This window comes from Martes martes, assembly GCF_963455335.1.
Source record: "Martes martes genome assembly, chromosome: 9".
NCBI classification, from domain to species: Eukaryota; Metazoa; Chordata; class Mammalia; order Carnivora; family Mustelidae; genus Martes; species Martes martes.
In genome coordinates this window covers 63,825,358-63,845,295 of record NC_137896.1, presented here as the reverse complement: position 1 = coordinate 63,845,295, position 19,938 = coordinate 63,825,358, and the positions used below count along the sequence as shown (strand labels likewise).

Sequence of the window (19,938 nt, the reverse complement as noted above, 5' to 3'; positions counted from 1 at the left end):
CAAATAAAATGATAAACAAGAAATACTCTAACCCAGTATCTGAATTGCTTACTTTGAACATATTTGCAGCATGTCCTTTATTTGTAATCTTTCTTCTTTATTTCCACTTCAACAATTGGAATTAAAAACATTTTAGAAGACACTAATCATCTGCTTAACCAGTAATTAGCATTGATGAATAGAGAGAAAATTTCAGACAGCTGCCAAGTTGACCACTAAAGTGAGGTATGATTTGCTAGTATTTGTCATCTGCAGGACTTTATAATTATAATAATAGCAGTGTAGTTACACTGTGATGGAAAGTTGACAGTTAACTTTTTCCACTTATCAAACTTAGGAACAATTCTGAAAGTTTCTAGTTTCCAGGTAATTTATCATTCAAGTGATTAAAATCTATTTTTGGCCACAATTATGAACAATAACAAAATTTTACATGTGGATGACATTAACACAGTATTCTTTCTTTTTTAATTTCCAGGGAAAGACTACTATTATTCTAAGGTGTCTTGACAGGTAAGTGTTATGTTAACCTTTAGACTACATTTTCTGTTTATTCTAGTTGTACAGGGCAAGTTAGATTCTAAAAGGTATATGGAAGGAAAACAATTTTAAGGCCCAAATAGTATTAATTCTTAGTGAATCCTTAGTATGGTCTTTAAGAGCTTCTTTAAAGACAAAAACAACAATAAGCAAATAAAATATATATACATATTTTTTGGTATATATAGACATATATACATATATATAAATATGCAATTTGTAGATATAAATAAATATAGACACACACAGGATTAGTGTTGAATTTTCCTATTTGGGGAAGAAATGAACATAACTGTAATACTACTTACCTGCTTTTTGGCTGTGCTACTCTGATACTTGGTTTATTATTTTACCTAGCCCATGATTATTGAACATTAATTCTAATCTTTAAATTGTCCATAGAAGCATTTTTGAAGCACAGTGTTGGTCTTCAAACTGTACCTTTTACCATTTGTTTTTTATACTTCCTAACCTTCTATATGGCCATCAGATTAAGATTTGGGTTTATGATCAGTGGGCATTGCAGGAAATGAAAAGGAAAGTCTTCAACTGATTTTGGAAGAGATCCCTTCATTCCAATACCTATGTCTTATAACTTCTCCAAAAACAACATAGATGGAATTTTCTCTTAAGGTCACATTAAAGAAACATCATCCATTTGAAAAATAAAGAATTCAAATAATAGAATCCTGACTTTGTGTAATTTCCTTTCACCAACAGAATTGTTTCTTGGAAGAACCATCCATACTGACACCTGTATCATCTTTCCATCCCCAGGAATCATGGCTCTTTCTAGATCATATGTGTTTCTTTTTACAAATAAGTCATCTGACACAATATCGGCTTAGGCTAAAATATGACACTGAACTGAATTTCAGTTCCTTGGTAGTCTACTTAGAAAAAAAGACAGTTCTGCCTATTATGTGTTAAATACCAGAGCTTATAAATTTTGTCTTAAAAGTGGCAGTCTGTTTTGTAAAAGAAAATTAGTATCTTTTAGGAAATACAACCGAACATTTTACTATATATGCATCCAAAAAAGATATATGTAGGGATGATATGCAAAATACCTAATAAAGATAAATATATAAATCGCAAATTCAAAAATGATTTATCTTTGTTCTCCAAATTTAAAAAGATATATACCAATACTTTTCACCCTTAAAAAGGAAGAAAGTTCTGATGCATGCTACAGCACGGGTGAACCTTGAGAACATTATACTAAGTGAAATAAGTCAGTCACAAAAAGACAAATACTGTGTGATTTCACTTCTGTGAGGCATCTCAGAGCAGTCGGATTCACAGAAACAGAAGGTAGAATGGTATTTGCCAGGGTCTGGAGCGGGGGGGAAAATAGTGAGTTATTATTTAATGGGTATACAGTTTCAGTTTTGTAAGATGAAGAAGTTTGAGAGTTTGTGCAGCAGTGTGGATACACTTAACGTTACTGATCTGTACACGTAAAAATGGTTAAGAAGTAAGTTTATGTTACGTGTTTTTCACTACAATAAGAAATGAAATCAGTAAATAAATAGATATGTTCCATAAACCTGCTTACCAAGCAGTATTAGCTGCTGTGCCAGTAATTCATCAAGTCATTTGTCCATTTTTAGGACTTGATGTAATTTGTTAGTTTGTAGCTCTCACTAGTTAAATGATGTCTGTGTTTGAGTCATGAGTTAAGATAGAGAATTATATTCAATTTTCCATTGATGTCTTCAGTGAATCGATAATCATTCGATTCCCAGCTCCCCACATCAGGGCCGAGCACAAATCTGGTATCTGCGCTTCCCCTATGACCTGAACGCCGAGAGCTGTGCCCTGACATGGCGCCTGCCCTGGGCAGCCACACCACCTTCTCTGCTTGCCCTGACAGAGCCCTTGAGGGCTACCGCGTCATGCACGTACCATTTTTTGTCTCTGCAGCTGTGAATAAAATTCTCTAAGGTGGTTTTGTGAAGGCTTATTTATTTTTTATATAAAATTTTTATCAGTTTTACCTCAGTGCTATTCCACAAAGTAACTTCTCTCCCTAATAGAACAAGTTTTTAAGAGGAAGCAAAAATGAATTGGGTAATATGATAGCATAAGGAAATGCATGATGGTAACACTGTCTGTCTTTATCATGCAGGGATGAGCCACCAAAACCAACATTAGCTTTGGAATATACATATGGAAGAAGAGCAAAAGGGCATAATATAGTGAGTAGTTTTTTAAGTGATACTGCTGTGCCTGTAGATAGAGAAGTAATAATGCCAACTTTGTTTTAGATTTTCTTCTTATCTATAATCAGTAAACATAGCCAGTTGTACACTTCATAGCTATGTGCTTTTAGACTTCAGATGCACCTTTGCAGATGTGAAGCCAACCCAAACTGTGAAAATAATTTAGCCTTCTTCTGGGTTGTGCCTTAAAATGCTGGAGTAAGTTTCCCTTGTAACTTTTTTGTACAGTTTTTGGACATATTGTATTAATTGTGTTAATGTGACTTTCTTCTTTCAAGTGGGAATAATATTGTTACATCCTGTCACCGCCAAAAATCTGCTAAAAATATGAGTTTGACCTGTAGAATATTTTTTAAAATATACTATTCAAGATCCAAATTATTAGCATTTTTACAAGTATATCTTGAAGTTAGTAAAACTATTTGAGACCTAAGGCCATAATTGGTTACAATCCTATTTTCACTTGTTTGAGTGTCTACTCAAAGGAAAGTTGGAGATTAGTCAGGACAGAAGGAGAGTTTATGGCATATGTTAGAAGGATAAAAAAAAATCTGAAATAGAATCCTCATGTGGAGCTCTCCCATGAAAAGAGGTCATTTCTTTAGAGTTAGGTGTATGGAAGAACAATCTTACCGTGCTTCTCCCATAAGAGACAAATTCTTACAGATTGATCTAGTCCAAATGTTTGATCGTTAGTTAAAACTGCCTGTTGCTAGATTTACCAGTGAAAATTGGTTATTAAGACTGTGGTATTAAAAAGAAAAGAAACAACATAATATAGTGAGATGTGGGAAAACCTTGTTTTTGTGACTCACATGAATTTTAATATGAACGAAGACAGAGAAATGGGATTATTGTTTTCATTGGAAACTTTGAAGTAACTTTCATAGCTTCACTTTTGAGAAGAGCTCTAAAAACTCCCCTTGGTCAAATTGTGACTCAAGGGAGATTTTCCAGTGAAAAATTATTTCCCCCATAAACATTAGTGATTCATATATTAACAGCAAATATTCAAATATCAATAGCAAAACAATCTTAGTGATTATGAGATGGTAATTTGTCAAAAATACATACTCACCTAAAACTTGCTTTTTTAAAAATTTTTTTTATTTTTTTATTAACATATAATGTACTATTAGCCCCAGGGGTACAGGTCTGTGAATCGCCAGGTTTACGCACTTCATAAGCACTCATCATAGCACATACCTTCCCCAGTGTCCATAACCCAGCCACCCTCTCTAAAACTTGCTTTAATGCCTGTCTTTCTCTTGTAGGTTAATGGCAATAGATATATGAAAACTCATGTGACTTTCTTTTTCTCCTAAACTTTGTGTTGGCAAGTTGGGCTTTTCCATATTCATTCTGGAAGATTGAATGTCTTTCTCAAATTTAACGTTCCCTAAGAGTTCCAAATGGAAGCAGTGTGTCTGCTCCTCACACAGACATGGTGTCCCAAAGTCTCCTGAGCAACCGGGAGGAAGCAGAGAAGCCATTAGTTAGCAGTCAAAGAAGGTTGTCGTGGAACAGATGCTCTCACTCCCGAGCTGCATGGCTGTCTCAGCCCCAGTGCTTAGAAGTCCTCTGAAAAGGGAATCGGTTTTTCAGTCTCTTCTTGTTCTCCACCTACCATGTTAAGGTTTCATCCTTGTTTTTTGGAATAGATGTCTCAGTGCATTTTGAGAGATGGGAAGAGAAAGAGGGAAGCTTTGAATGCCAAGAAAAGGTTTATTGAGGACTGCAATATTTTGTATCCATAATTATTACTGGCTGATGCTATGAACTTAAGTAGTATTGAAAAATAAAATAATAATAACAACATGAAAAATACCTGTTTTTTCAGCCGAAAGATATTGCTCACTTCTGGGAACTAGGTGGAGGAACGTCTTTATTGGACTTAATCAGCATCCCCATCACAAGTGATACCTTACGGTAAGTGAGCCCGACCCAGGAACAGTTGTTCGTCACGTACCCAGTAGTGTCCATGGATGAATATGCCTGGGCTGTTGGGAGTCAGAATTTGAGGGGGCAGTTTTATGTTGCTGAAGGGGTACACTCCCTTCCTTTCTGTGCTCTTCAAGTGTCATGCTTTCGAAGAGATGTTAAAAAAAAACAGGGTTTGGCCTGTGCTGACAGCTGGCATTCCAACTGGTAACATATTTGTAAGCCTGCAAACAAACAAACAAAATATGTCAAATAACACTTGAGCAATGAATTCACTTGGCAAACATAAATTTGAAAACCTTGGTTCTTTTGAGTACCCGCCTGAGTGTGGGCTAATTCAGCCCTGTGTGTTTTCTTCAGCTGGATATTTAAGTCTACCTTCGAATTTAATGCTAATTAGTACCACAGAAGCTTTACCCAAGGGAACAATGACTTAGAGGAGGGACAAAGTCTCTCTGATTTGCTGACCTTAAATAGGAACTTGAGGAAAACCTCAAACTCTTTGGTTGTGTTTCCTGACAATGACTCCCACATGTTGGCCAAGTCAGACGTGGAAAATTGTGACATTTCTCACAGTGTTCCTGGGAATGCGTCCTAGCCAAGGAAAACACGCATTTTTACATCTGAAATATCTTACTCTTGTCAGAGTTTAACAGAAACCATTGCTGCTGCCTGGACCAGATACAAAGGGCTTGACAATTACTTGTTACATTTCAGCTGTTAAGATCTTTAGGGTATGGATTGATTTCTGTTTAACAGAACAATTGTTTTTCCATAAGCTAGCTGTTTGCTGATAATGTTGGCTTTATTTGTCCAGGGATATTTTCTTCTTTTAAAGAAATTTCATTTGCTGCCTTTTACTTGTTACAAAAGTAGCATATGCTCATGTAGAGATCTTGGGAAAACACTGAAAGGTAGGAAGAAGGTAAGAGCACCCATAATCACCTGAAAAATAACCCTTGTTAACATGCCCAAGGTATTTCTTTCAGTGTCCTCAGCCTTTATAAATATACTTTGTACAGTTTGGGGATGTTTTCTATGTGTGTTTAGATCTTGCTTTTTCACGTATAACCATTTCCCCCTGACATTATTTTTCAGCAACATGGAATTTTACAGCTATATAGGTTTTCATTTGTCCTCCTTTAACAGAGACAAATCATGGAGGCTGCCTGGGAATGAGGGCCACTCCTGGTGGTGTGGTTGAGAGAAGGCAAGGACGGGAGAGATGCTGAGGAACCAGAGCTGCCAGGCATTGTGGCCCGAGGTGGAAAGGAGAGCAAATGGCTGGGAGCTGCTCTTACTGGGTTGGGAGCTGGCTCCAGTTCTGGCCATGACTCTGTCCCATCACCCTGTCAAATGATCTCACTCGCCTGCTCTGGCCCAAGAGGCTCCAGGCCTGATGGCTTTGTGGAAATTCTGCTTTCTGCAGGAAGCCACATTCTCCCACAGCTTCTTTAATGCCTCACTTTGTGAGTTCTTGGGTCTTCGTTCCCTGGAAGCCCAGGGCAGCTGTGGCTTGCTTTACGAGGGGAGGTCAGGGTTCTGATAAACAGATGGAAGGGAAGCCGGAGGCCTACATCCAAAGTAGTTTGCTGAGTGCTTAAGGAATTCATGAAAAACATTTCATGCCTAATGTTGTTGCAGATCTCAGAGTGTTTTGTGACTGGAATCAATTTGACATGTAATTAATTTCCTTGGGTTGGACAAAGCCCAGCAACTTGTGAAAAATAATATTGCCAAATGCTATTAGATACTGTTTATCTTTCATAAAATGATTATAAGTGCACTAAACAGGCTTTAGATAATTTGTAATGGAGCATTTCCTGTGGTTTCATTCCCTGTTTAAAGAGGTGATTCTGTTTAAAAAAAAAAAAAAAAATCTTTTTTTTTTTTTTGCCATTTGAGACAACATGGATGGACCTACAGGGTACTGTGCTCCATGAAATAAGTAAGAATGAGAAAGACAAATACCATAGGATTCCACTCATAAATGGAATCTAAAAAAAAAAAAAAAAAAAGAAACCAAAAGCAGAATCAGACATGTAAATACAGAGAACACACATGGCTGCCAGAGGGAGGGGGTGGAGGGATGCGCACAATGGGGGAGCGGGAGATACAGGCTTCTGGTTATGGAATGAGTAAGTCACAGGGATAAGAGGCACAGCATAAGGAATACAGTCAGTGATATCGTAATAGTGATGTAGTGGGACAGACAGCAGCCACACTCACAGTGAGCACAGCATCGTGAATAAACTTGTCAATCACTAAGTTATACACCTGAAACTAATGTGACATTCTGTCAACTATATTCAAATAAAAATTGTTTTGCTGTTATTTGCTATGAAGGAGAAGTAACACAGGTGTGTACAGTGCAATGGAAATACAAACTTTAATTTTGGAAAAAGGTTGAATATTCTGTTATGTTTTCACTTAAAGTTATTTTTTATTTGGAAAAATAATAGATTTTTGGTTATATACATTTTACCACAGTAAAAAAAAGTGAAACCATAGTCAGTGTTTTTTAAACAACCATACTAACCCCCTACAATAAATTTAATTTCTTATTATAAAGATACATATTATTTATTACTATAGTCAAGTAAAGCTATTATGGGTTTATTAAAATGATGTAGATCTGATTAGCTATACAATTTAATGACATGCTGATTTTATAGAAAACCTCGATAATTATTGTCTAAAAGACTATTTTCTGAAGTTAGACCTATAGTATAGAATTTAGTTACTGTTTCGCTTGAATTCACAAAATAGCTGGTTTTTCTCTAAGCAAAAGAACTGACATAATTATAAAATAATTAACATGTATTGTAATTCCTTGCTATATCTAACAGAATGGTTGCCCTGTTGATCAGGGGAACATATTGGCTTGTGATTATGGCTCTCCATACTTACTATGACCATGTTCTGAAATACTCCTAGATTTGTTTTTTGTTTTGATAAAATGTCCTCACATTTTATCCCTTGCCACTTTTAAGTGTACAGGTTAGTAGCATTATGTATCTACTCCTTGTGCAGCCATCACCACTATCTCCAGATTTTTTTCATTCTCCCCAACTGAAACTCTGTCCCCATGAAACACTGACTCCCTACAGTCCCCTTCCCCAGCCCTTGGCAGCCACCTTCATACGTGCTGTGAATTTCTGTGAATCTGACTACTCTAGGGCCCTCCTGTTCATGAAGAGGTGTGGTACTTGTCCTTTGAGTCTGGCTTCTTTGACGCCACAGAATGTCTTCAGGTTCACCCGTGTCAGAATTTCCTTCTGGGGCGCCTGAGTGGCTCAGTGGGTTGGAGCCTCTGCCTTCGGCTCGGGTCATGGTCTCAGGGTCCTGGGATCGAGCCCCGCGTCAGGCTCTCTGCTCAGCGGGGAGCCTGCTTCCCTCCCCTCTCTTTGCCTGCCTCTCTGCCTACTTGTGATCTCTGTCTGTCAAATAAATAAATAAATAAATAAATAAATAAATAAATAAATAAAACCTTTAAAAAAAAAGAATTTCCTTCCGTTGGTATTCTGCTGGGTGGATATACTGCATTTTGTTGAGGCGTTCAGCCATGGATGGATATTTGGGTCATTCCCACCATTTGGCAATTGTGAATAGTGCTGCCATGAGCGTTGGTGTAGAGATACATGTTCGAGTCCCTGATTCCAAATACTCCCGGAAGTGGAATTGCTGGATCATATGGTAATTGCTTAATTTTTTTGAGGAACCAGCATACTGTTTAACACAGTAGGAATTTCACATTTTACATTCTCCCCAGCGACGCTCAAGGATTCTGATTTCTCTGTTTTCTTACCAGCACTTGTTATTGGTGTTTTTGTTCTGTTTTTGTCTTAACATAGCTATCCTAAGGAGTATGAAGTCACATCTCTGTAAGGATTAGGGATATTGGGCATCTTTTCATATGTTAATGGCCATTTATAGATCTTCTTGAAATAAATGTCTGTTGGTGTCTTTTGCCCATTTTCTCGTGGGTTTGTTGTTGCTGAGTTTGATTTATGTTTGAGTGACAGGAATACGAGTACACATTCATGTGATGATAGCAGTGGTGTGCATGGTCGCCAGGGGTGCGCATTCAGGGAGGCCCCATGGTAGAGCAGGATGTGTGTCTCTGGATCTACGGTTTTACAGTCTACTAGTTCTATAAATCTGCGCCTCAGACTTCTAATCCATAAGATGGGCATCAGAACATCTTCTTGGAAGGGTTGTTGCAAAGATTTAGTAAAGGAGATAGTCCCCTGCCTGGGGCCATCCATACATCTGTTCTCTGTGACCTAATTGTCATGTTGTTGCTTGTGCTCTCATTCTTTGTTTCCATTCTCTAGAGGACACAGTAAAATTGGATCGGATCATCACATTGTTGGACCCGATTGCTTGCAGATTATATGAATTGGATTATTATTAGTACAAACAAAACCTTCAGTGCCACTGTTGGTTATAACACTTAAATATCACTAGAGTAAAGTGCTGGAATAAATAAGGCTATAACTTTGGGCTGTCTCTGTGTGTGTTTTGTCTTAGAAAAGTGCTGTATGTTTTGTTTGATCTTTAAACTATAGTGTTATTCTTAGATAATAAATTTCAGTATAATAAGCTTTCAAAACAGTAATTACTTTGAGTCTTTTTTAAGAAATGTTTTTATTTTTTTTAGGACATTTTCTCTTGTTCTTGTTTTGGATCTTTCGAAACCTAATGACCTTTGGCCCACCATGGAAAATCTGTTGCAAGCCACAAAAAGCCATGTAGATAAAATGATAATGAAACTGGGCAAGACCAATTCTAAAGCAGCTTCTGAAATGAGACAGAAGATATGGAGTAATATGCAGAAGGACCATCCAGTGAGTTACTGTTGGGATTATTCCCGGAATCCTTAGCCCCATACATAGTTAAAGATAACATCACAAACAGCTTCCTTAGATTTTTATGCATGATTTGAAATTCATTTGATGTAGATGAACTTGTTCACTGGAAAATTATAGCAATTTAATAAAACCTCAGTGAGAGCAAAACAAGGAAAAAGATTTCTCATGTCTTCTTGTTAGACATTCACTGTGATTGTTATGGCATATTATACTAATTAAAAGAAATAGAGTTTTGAAGTAGTAGTTTGATATTGATTTTATAACCTCTGTAAAATGAAGATAAAAAACCGGACTGTACAAAAGTCACCTGGCAAAGAGCAGATGAAACTACAAGTTTAAGCAATGAGTAGAGTTTTCACAGCCTTCATTGTCACTCTGTATTTTACATTCATTTAGTGTCTGTCATATATTCAATATCTTTTGATTATCTGACAACTAACTAAATTATAAAGTTGCAATGATGGTAACACAGGTCTTTCAGTACAACCATGAATATAATTTTCTAGAAAACCTGCAGCACTATCTTACGTTGCCCAGCTTTACACAGGGAATATGAGGATGAAACTGATAGTTTATGGTTTCCATCCGTGCAGCATAAATGCTACTGTAACAAAAGCTAATACCAAATAGTAAATAACAAAAGCAGGCAGATGACATGTTATTTAAGAAAATAGGACAGGATATAACAAATAAATAAATATGGTAATTTAGGAATTGCCATTTCTTTTTTTTTTTTTTTTTTTTTTTAAAGATTTTATTTTTTTATTTGACAGAGAGAGAGATCACATGTAGGCAGAGAGGCAGGCAGAGAGAGAGAGGGAAGCAGGCTCCCTGCTGAGCAGAGAGCCCAGATGTGGGGCTCGATCCCAGGACCCTGAGATCACGACCCGAGCTGAAGGCAGAGGCTTAATCCACTGAGCCACCCAGGCGCCCCTAGGAATTGCCATTTCTTGTTTTATGCTTGAGGTATATAATTTAGCAAGTGAAAGTTAAAAATTCAGACAACCTCTATGTCAAGCCAAATCAACATTTCTAAAAAGACTAAAATGGTATATTTTTAGAAGTAAATAGAATTTGCTGAATACACAGTACTAAACAATTATAATAATCAATAAAATATGTTAACAGGATCGTGAATTAATCGACCCATTTCTAATACCTCTGGTCATAATTGGAAGTAAATACGATATTTTTCAGGTAAGCTTTTCCACTTCTAGTTAAGGTGGTTGTTATGCTTACCCAGGCTTTATGGGAGAGGAACAAAAATTATAGTGATACGAGAAAAATGACTCTGGGAGGGAGAGGTCAAGGAGTCACACATCTTAAGGATTTTGGAAAAGAAGACATAGTGGGGAAAGAAAATATGTAAAGAACAATACATACAGTGGAGTGGGGATAAGGCAGTCAGGGGGGATGGGTGGATTGAGAAACTGAATCTTTCACCGAGTCACTGAGGGATAGGACTGATTTACCAACTTTTAAATTGAAGAAAGTGGAAAATTGGTTTCTTCTTATCTTTGCTTGTCAGAGAATCCCTAGGGTATTCCACACTGTAAAATGTGTGCTCATATCTAAATTCTATTGAGCTAAGTGTTTAAACAAGAAAAGATCTGATAGCTATAGTTCTAGAAGGCTGTAGCTACTGTTCAACTCTCTATAGGAACAAATATCAGGGTAATGGAGTCCTACTCCTCAGGGTATATTAAAAAAAAACAACATATATTTCTATACTTAATAATTTTCACCTTCCTGCTACAGGAATTTAATTTTCTCAACTTGCTTTTTCTTTTTAAAAATGTATTTCTTCAGGATTTTGACTCTGAGAAGAGGAAGGTTATATGCAAGACCCTTCGATTTGTTGCACATTATTATGGAGCATCGTTAATGGTTCGTACATTTCTTATCCTTTGGCTTGAGTGTGGGCAGCACCAAATTTAGAAAGATTAGCAATTTGATGCACAGTTGTAAATACTAATGTTTTTACTAGTACACATAATCCTATCCTTCCCTTTCCTACTGCCTCCAAATCCTCTTGTTACAGAATGTTTGATAATGTATTTCTAGAACATATTCTGCTAGATGGCCAACCATGTCTTCAGAGCAATTGCTTATGTCCTTCAGAGCAATTGCTTATGTCCATAAACTCCAGTCAGAATATCGAGCAGATTCTCTGCCAAGCGTGGAGCCTGACTTGGGGCTTGATCTCATGACCTTGAGATCATGACCCAAGCCAAAATCAAGAGTCAGATGTTCAACTGACTGAACCACCAGGCACCCCCAAACCCCGATCAGTCTTAAAGAGATAAACTGGCTATTAATTTATTCATTTTTAGTTTCCCCTTAAGAATTAGAATCTGGAGGGGCGCCTGGGTGGCTCAGTGGGTTAAAGCCTCTGCCTTCAGCTCAGGTCATGATCCCAGGGTCCTGGGATCGAGCCCCACATCAGGCTCTCTGCTCGGTGGGGAGTCTGCTTCTCCCCCCAACCCCTGCCTACTTGTGATCTCTGTCAAATAAATGAATAAAATCTTAGGGGCACCTGGATGGCTCAGTGAGTTGAGCCTCTGCCTTTGGCTCGGGTCATGATCTCAGGGTCCTGGGATCGAGCCCCGCATCGGGCTCTCTGCTCAGCGTGGAGCCTGCTTCCCCTGCCCCTCTCTGCCTGCCTGTCTGCCTACTTGTGATCTCTGTCTGTCAAATAAATAAATAAAATCCTTAAAAAAAAAAAAAAAGAATTAGAACCTGGGGGCCCTGGGTGGCTCAGTTGGTTAAGTGGCTGCATTTGGCTCAGGTCATGATCCCAGGGTCCTGGGATCGAGCCCCGCATTAGGCTCCCTGCTCAGCGGAGAGCCTGCTTCTCCCTCTTCCTCTGCCTGCTGCTCTGTGTACTTGTGCTCTCTCTCTCTCTGTCAAATAAATAATAAAAGTCTTAAAAAAAAGAATTAGAATCTGTCTTCTCCTAAGAGAAAAGAGAAAAAAAACCCTTTAATAATATGTTCTTTTTTTAAACTTCAAAACAAAACAAAACACTGTTGTAGGGGTTAAAACCATGAACTTGAGAGTCGTGCTGCCTGGGTTCGAATCTCAGGACAGCCATTTATCAGATGTGTGATCTCAGGCCATGTCATCTCACTCAAGCCCCAATCTCCTCCAGGGTAAAATGGACAAAACCAATGCCTTCTTCACAGGGTTGTTGTGAGGGTAAGTGAGAGAGTAAGGTGATGTGCTCACCACAGGGCCTGAAACAGTGTTCCTTAGAAAATGTTGCTTATTATAATAACTGTTACCCTTACCTTCCACAGCAGGAACAAAGGATAAAGGGTATTCTTTAATGCAATAAGATATAAAAGCACTTTTATTTAAAAGAAATACTATCTTCCCATTTGAACGGTTTCTTTTTCCTGGTACATTAAAGTGCTCAGAGGAAGCTGGAGACAACTCGGTCTAACCCTGGCCTTCATGGCTAGGATATTATGACTAAAACTGATGAGTATGATCTATATTTAAAATTATTATACTTCTGAAGACTCCAAATTGCATTGTATATTTTCCTAAAAATCAATACCTTTTATGTTTATACTGTATCTGTTTGTATATTAAATTGACAGAATGCTTTGGAAATACTTTTCTTTTTTTAACTGTTTCAAAGAGATATGGGGAGTTTAAAATGAATGTATCTAGAATACAGAAGCAAAGACCATGGATCTTGTAGTTTCTTATTTTTACTATAAGATAAAGCCCCACAGTTAGTTCTGGTTACTTAGCTGAGGGAACGCTCTATCTTTTTAGGAACAGATCACATTTATGACCAGTTGGAATCTAGTCTGGTCCTATGTGGACAAATTTTAGATCAACCCAGGCCTCAGCAGGTCTAGAAAGTCCTACAAGATCGGGGTCTTCTAGGGAATGGATTTGAGAAAAGCTTCATCTCAGCTTTCAGCAAGCTAGAGGGATGAGAGGTTGGGTTAGAGGAGCCCTTCTGGACCAGGAGAACCATAACGATTGTATAGCTTCCCAGACCGGGAAGAGAGTTACAAAGCCCCCTCTTTCCATCTGACTTCTCGTCTTCCCCACCGCCCCACTCAAGAGAAACAGTTTGGTGCTGCTTGACAAGATGGATGGATACTCAACAGTTATTTTTTTAGCCCTTTAGTTGATCCTTTCTAATTCGGTCAAGAAAATGGATTTACCATTATGAGCAACCTAATAAAATTAGTAAAAATTTAAAAATAGAAAGACATGGATAGGGGCACCTGGGTGGCTTAGTTAAGTCTGCCTTCTGCTCAGGTCATGGTCCCGGTGTCCCGAGACTGAGCTCCACGTTGGGCTGTCTGCTCAGCAGGAAGCCTGCTTCTCCCTCTGCCTCTGCCTGCTGCTCCCCCTGTTTGTGCTCCGTCAAATAAATAAATAAAATCTTTAAAAAAAAAAAAAACGACATTGATAAGTAGGACCAGATTCAGTGGAGATCTGCCAGGATGGTATGAGACTTAAAAATGTGATCAGTGGGGGCGCTTGGGTGCTTCAGTGGGTTGGGCCTCTGCCTTTGGCTCAGGTCATGATCTCAGGGTCCTGGGATCGAGCCCCGCATCGGGCTCTCTCCTCAGCAGGGAGCCTGCTTCCCCCCTCTCTCTGCCTGCTTCTCTGCCTACTTGTGATATCTCTCTCTCTCTCTCTGTGTCAAATAAATAAATAAATAAAATATTTTTTTTAATGTGATATATGAGGAGGAGTATAAAATTATGTTCTGTCACCTAGAATCTGATAATGCTCTTTAAATATTCAAAGGATAGGTGTTAGAAGGAATCCAAAAGGATTAGGGATTAGATATTCTTTGCTCTCTTAGAGTCAAGAACAAGGAATCAATGGAGCAGAGTTTAGCTCAAAATAAGAAAGAACTTTCTAATACTACCATTATCTGAAAATGGAATGAGTTGCTTTGGGAGATGATGAGTTCCCGTTGAGTTTATCCAAGCAGAAGCTCTGTAGCTATTTGTGGAGGATGTTTCAAGGCAATTGATATGACAGATTGCCAGGTGGGGGGGGGTGGTATCAGAAAATTTCTCATGTCCTCCCAGCCCTTCTGTGAAATGACATTTGTGATGAGGTATTTTCCTTTCCACGTAGGAAACATAAATAATAATACTAATAAAGTTGTATTTTAAAAATTCAGTTAGTTTTTTTTAATATTTTTAAGCCTTAAAAGAAGTATTAAAAGTGTTTCAATTTTCAAAAGTCAATGTATTAAATTTTATATATTCATGTGAGTAAATACTTTGCCTGGGATCCTGTCCTTACTCCAGAATAAATCTTACCCTGAAAACTGATTTCTTTGCCTTATAAAATTACTTTTTATTTTGCTTCAGGGTTGTTTTTCCCACTTTCATACATCTTAGCCATTCTGATTTGGCTGATTAACTTTTGGTATTTCCAAAAATCAAATCAAATTTCCAAAAATCCAAAATCAAGTCTTAAAAGATTTGTAGGGTAAGCACATGTCCTGATGTTCACCTGAGGTCTCAGCTTAATTATTAATAGTATCCACCCGCTTTCATTCTCTGGAGTGTTCTGGTTATGGTCACCCTAGTTGCATACCACCCCTGAGAATGTTTAGTAGCTTACTTTGCAGACTTAAGGGCAATTCTGAAGAGAAGTTAAAATATCTTTTTAGTGAGTATCAGTATTGTTGAACTAGTCTGTAGTTTCCCTGCTGGCTTTTTGGAAGACAGTAATATGCCCGTGGATGGAAAAGTTATTTATGATGTATACCTCCTATTTTCTACCAACCAGACTGTATTTTGAAAATAATTATGATCCATATGTGGGAGTAGCTGAAATGATTAATACATACACATGTCCCTTCAGTATTGTGCACTCAGGAAGTGTGAAGAATGAGTTAAAACAAATTTATTGAGATTATTTTCCTTTTTTCAGGCTGCTATCTGCTCTAACACAAGTGTGTGTTGGGCAAATAAATAATTCTGTCTGCAATTTGTACTTGTTCAAAGCCATATTGTATTTTATCTGTTTGTGATTTGAAAGCACAGCATATATTCTCCTGATTTTATTTTTTTAGTTTACCAGTAAATCAGAAGCTCTATTACTAAAAATACGTGGAGTTATCAACCAGTTAGCATTTGGCATTGACAGAAGGTACTGTTAAACTATACTTTTTGCATCTTTTAAATTTTTTTTGCCAATAATAATCTCATCTGATTATTGTTCTCATCTCATTATTGTTTCTTCATAAGAAAGTGTCCCCAGGTGGCTATTCTTAGAGAAATAATTTCATATCATTTCCTATTTCTTGTATTGTTTCAATGTTTCTCAAATTTTACAACTAAAATGTTATATAACACTTAGAGACTAGAATAAAATAATACTATTACAGCTATTTCACTGATTTCTTCTACTTCTCTCATTTTAGTAGCTTTCCCTGTGTTACATTTTCTTATATTGATTAGGAATCGAATTGATCATTGTAGTATATATATTTTTCTTAACATTGCTACTTTTCTTGGTTTTCATTTAAGGTAATTTGGGCCTGTCACTGTTTTTTCCCCTATGAAACTTTATTGATGCCAGACTTTTAATTTTTGAAAAAGCTTAAGTAGATATTCACTCACTCATTTGGGGACAGTCCTCTCTCACCAGTGGCTAGATATAAAACTTGGCTCTTGTATTTACAGTAGAGCATGGCAGGATGGATATTCGATTGCTAAACTAAATTAGACTCTCTTTTCTTCTTACCCATGTAGCAAATCAATATGTGTGGATCAGAATAAACCACTGTTTATCACAGCAGGATTGGATTCTTTAAGTCAAATAGGTTGGTGAACTTATTAAGATTGTTCAATATTTTTTTAATTGCTTATTGATTTCATCCTAGCCTGTGTTCACTTCATCTCCAACATACCACCATTTCTGAGTTCGTTATCATTGCTGTTATTTATGTATTTATTTGTATACACAGTATTGATGCAGCATGCATCACATTGACATATTTGTAATGGAAGGAATATTGCCACATAAGAAACTGATTTTGGATCTCTCTTTCACTAAAAAATTTTGCATGTATTTCCTTTCCCTCACTGATTTCCTGGTACTTTTAAATTTTAGCTTGTGGGGTTAAAAGAAAACCAGAAACATAAGAGTGGTCAGGAAAGTGAAAGCTATATATTACGGGCCTTGATGAAAAAAGTGATGGAATAAACCAAAAAAGAACAGTTGTATTAATTATGTATGCTTTAATTCTTCATTATGAAAATAATTTGCTTCAGATGATGGGATGTATTTCCTAAACATAATGGACATTTTAGGCTTGTGAAGCAGAAAGAATTTGAAAGCTTTATATAATCAAGCTCCTTATCTTCCCACAGAAACTACTTTCATTGTGGAGGTTTGGGGCCTAGCAACTCCTCCTACTCAGGGGCTGACATAGTTTGGTTTTAACGCTCTAGTAGATAGTAGTTTTGTTCTTTATTTCTCATCCATAATTACTATTACATGCTAAAGTTGACTGGACTTCAAATGTAGATCTTTGTAATGAGATTATAGATTGAATTGGAATGAAAAGAGTAGAGGTTGTTAATGAGTGGTCACAAAGACTGGTTTTATGTTATGTCATTAATATCAACTTAATTTCATTAGCTATGAGAATCACTGTGTGTACCGATAGATAATGCCCCTGAAAATAGCTGGAGGTCAAAAAGGAATGAGAATTACTGAATTTAAAAACCATGGAGCTTAGACCTCATCAAAATTAAAAACTTTTGCTCTTGAAAATCCATTTGAAAAGGATAAAAGGACATGCTACATGCTGGGAGAAAATATTTTCAACTGCATATCTAACAAAGGACTATTGATATCTAGAATATATAAAGAACTTAACAGTAAAAACAAAATCCTATTAGAAAACAGCCAAAAGGCAAGCATTTCACCAAGGAGGATATACAAATGGAAAATAAGCATATGAAAAGATGTTTAATATCTTTAATCATTAGGGAAATGCAAATTGAAACCACAATGAGGTCATCAGAATAGCTAACAAAAAATAGCGACACCACCAAATGCTGGCAAGAATATGGAGAAACTAGATACTCCTACATTGCTGGTGGGAATGTAAAATGATAACAGCCACTCTTGAAGACAGTTCGACAGTTTTTGTTTTTTTTTTTTAATAAAACTAAACATGTACTATTATATGATCTGGAAATTGCATTATTGGGTATTTATCTCAGAGAAATTAAAAGTTATGTTCACATGAAAATCTGTTCACAAATGTTCATGGTGGCTTCATTTGTAATAGCCCCAAACTAGAACAACCAGATGTTGTTTAAAACTCTGTACTATGTATGTATGTCCACACTGTAGAATACTATGGAGCAATAAAAAGGAACAAACTATTGGTACACGCAGTAACTTGGATGAATCACCAGGGAATTATACTGAGTGAAGAAAAGCCAATCAGAAAAGGTTATATACAATATGCTTCTATTTATATAAAATTTTTGTGATGAAAAATTTTAGAAATGGAGAAAAGATTAATGGTTATCAGAGGTTAGGGACAGGACTGTAGGTGGGGAGGTATAGGAGAAGAGATTGGGAAGGGGTGGTGTGGGTATAAAAGGGCAGCGCAAGGGATCTTTAGACAGTGGCACTGTGCAGTATCTTGTCTGTGGGGGTGCATACATTTACCTACAAAGGTGATAAAACTGTTGTATAGAACTTAATACACACACACACACACACACACACACACAAATGAGGACACGTAAAAAATTTGGGAAAGCTGAGTAAGATTGGTGGATTGCATCACTATCTTTCCCACCAAAGTGGAGGGTCCTGAAAGAGCAACATTATAAATACTAGAAAAGAAAGAATGAGAAATCTCAGATTATAGATTGACTATTGCCAAGAAGTGGCAGGGTTTTTTCGAAGTAAATTACACAGTCCGTACATAAAGATACTCTCATTGTAAAATGTTAGAATAGTACATCCAAGGATGAAGTTTGATGTGTGTACTTCCAGACTATTTTCTATTTTCTATACGTGGGAAATAGAAAAACCTACTGGATCATTCTGTAGCTAGCATTTTGAAAGTTTCCTTTTCTACTCAGTATGTCTTAGCGGTTTTCCGTGTTAATGCTGTAGCTGGATCTGTTTGGTGTTTTGACTGCTGTAGGGTTACAGAGCATGGCTGTGCATAGTGATTTAGTTCACTATACCTTCACTGATGGACAATTTGTGGCCAATTTTTCACTAATACAAATGATGCTGCAGTGTGAAATCATTAATATCTGTGTGCAGGTGTTTCTGGATTATACACCAAAAACAGGGGATTCTGGGTAATAGCGTATAACCTTTTTCCATATTTGCATGTCAGTTAGTAGTGCCAAATGAGCCTCTAAATTAGTTGTCCCAATTTGTACTCTAATGAGTAGCACATAAGAGTTTTTCCTTACAAATTCACAAACACATGAGAATATCAAACTTAATATTTCACCAGATGGCAATGTAAGTATGGGGAAAGAGAATCACAACTGACTCATTACTCTGTCTCCTCTTCCTCTGGTGCTAGAATCTGTGGCCTTGCTACACTGGGTTGGGGTAAATTTTAAGAGTGGCTGTATTAGGGAAAAGGGAAATGAGTGATCTCGGATTTGTATTTTTCTGAGTGTCCTCTGTTTTATTGATTGTCAGGTTTTAATCAGTGCAGTCATTTTGTGTACAACTTCCAATTTTAGGATCTCCTCCTGTTCCTGATAATGACATTGGAAAGCTTCATGCCCATTCACCAATGGAGTTGTGGAAGAAAGTGTATGAAAGGGTCTTTCCACCAAAGGTAAAGATTTCTAATTCTTTTAAAGCAAGAATTTTTTTGCATTATTCAAGTTATTAGGAAATGTTCCAGTGAGCCTATTATGATTACTTTGTTTTCTACTCTCGCATGCTCAAAAATCAAATATGTGCCAAAAAACTATTATACATGAGGCACTGTGGATTTTAAAAGATGAGCAAGACACAGCTCTTGCTCCACTTTCAAATTAGCTCCCAGGGTGCTGGAGAAGGGAGAGATAGCAACTGGAAGTAGAGGGCAGGAGAGGGCCTGGTGGCATCTGAAATGGGCCACAGTGGTGATGATAAAACCTCAAAAGACCATAGACAGTCTGGCTGAGGCAGATGGTAGTCATTGACGGTTTGGGGGTATGGGCATGAAATGACTTGAAGTGTAATTTCAGAGTATCAACACACTAAAAGATATCAAGGACCCTGCAAGAGACCCTCAGTATGCTGAAAGTGAAGTTGATGAAATGAGAATTCAGAAGGATCAGGTAGTATCTAACATTTATTTTATCTCGAGT

General features: G+C 37.1%; 1 protein-coding gene across 3 annotated transcripts in view; it reads left to right on the top strand.

Moving 5' to 3' along the window:
• The window catches only part of DYNC2LI1 (dynein cytoplasmic 2 light intermediate chain 1), a 72,350-nt gene that overhangs the window by 20,040 nt on the left and 32,372 nt on the right, over window positions 1-19,938 (top strand). For all 3 annotated transcript variants that reach the window (XM_080812727.1, XM_080812726.1, XM_080812725.1), the window contains exons 3-12: window positions 479-513; window positions 2,672-2,741; window positions 4,606-4,694; window positions 9,370-9,556; window positions 10,709-10,777; window positions 11,390-11,467; window positions 15,651-15,727; window positions 16,333-16,403; window positions 19,321-19,418; window positions 19,816-19,908. In XM_080812727.1, the coding sequence (XP_080668853.1) occupies window positions 479-513; window positions 2,672-2,741; window positions 4,606-4,694; window positions 9,370-9,556; window positions 10,709-10,777; window positions 11,390-11,467; window positions 15,651-15,727; window positions 16,333-16,403; window positions 19,321-19,418; window positions 19,816-19,908 (867 nt within the window). The remainder of the gene's footprint in view (window positions 1-478; window positions 514-2,671; window positions 2,742-4,605; window positions 4,695-9,369; window positions 9,557-10,708; window positions 10,778-11,389; window positions 11,468-15,650; window positions 15,728-16,332; window positions 16,404-19,320; window positions 19,419-19,815; window positions 19,909-19,938) is intronic.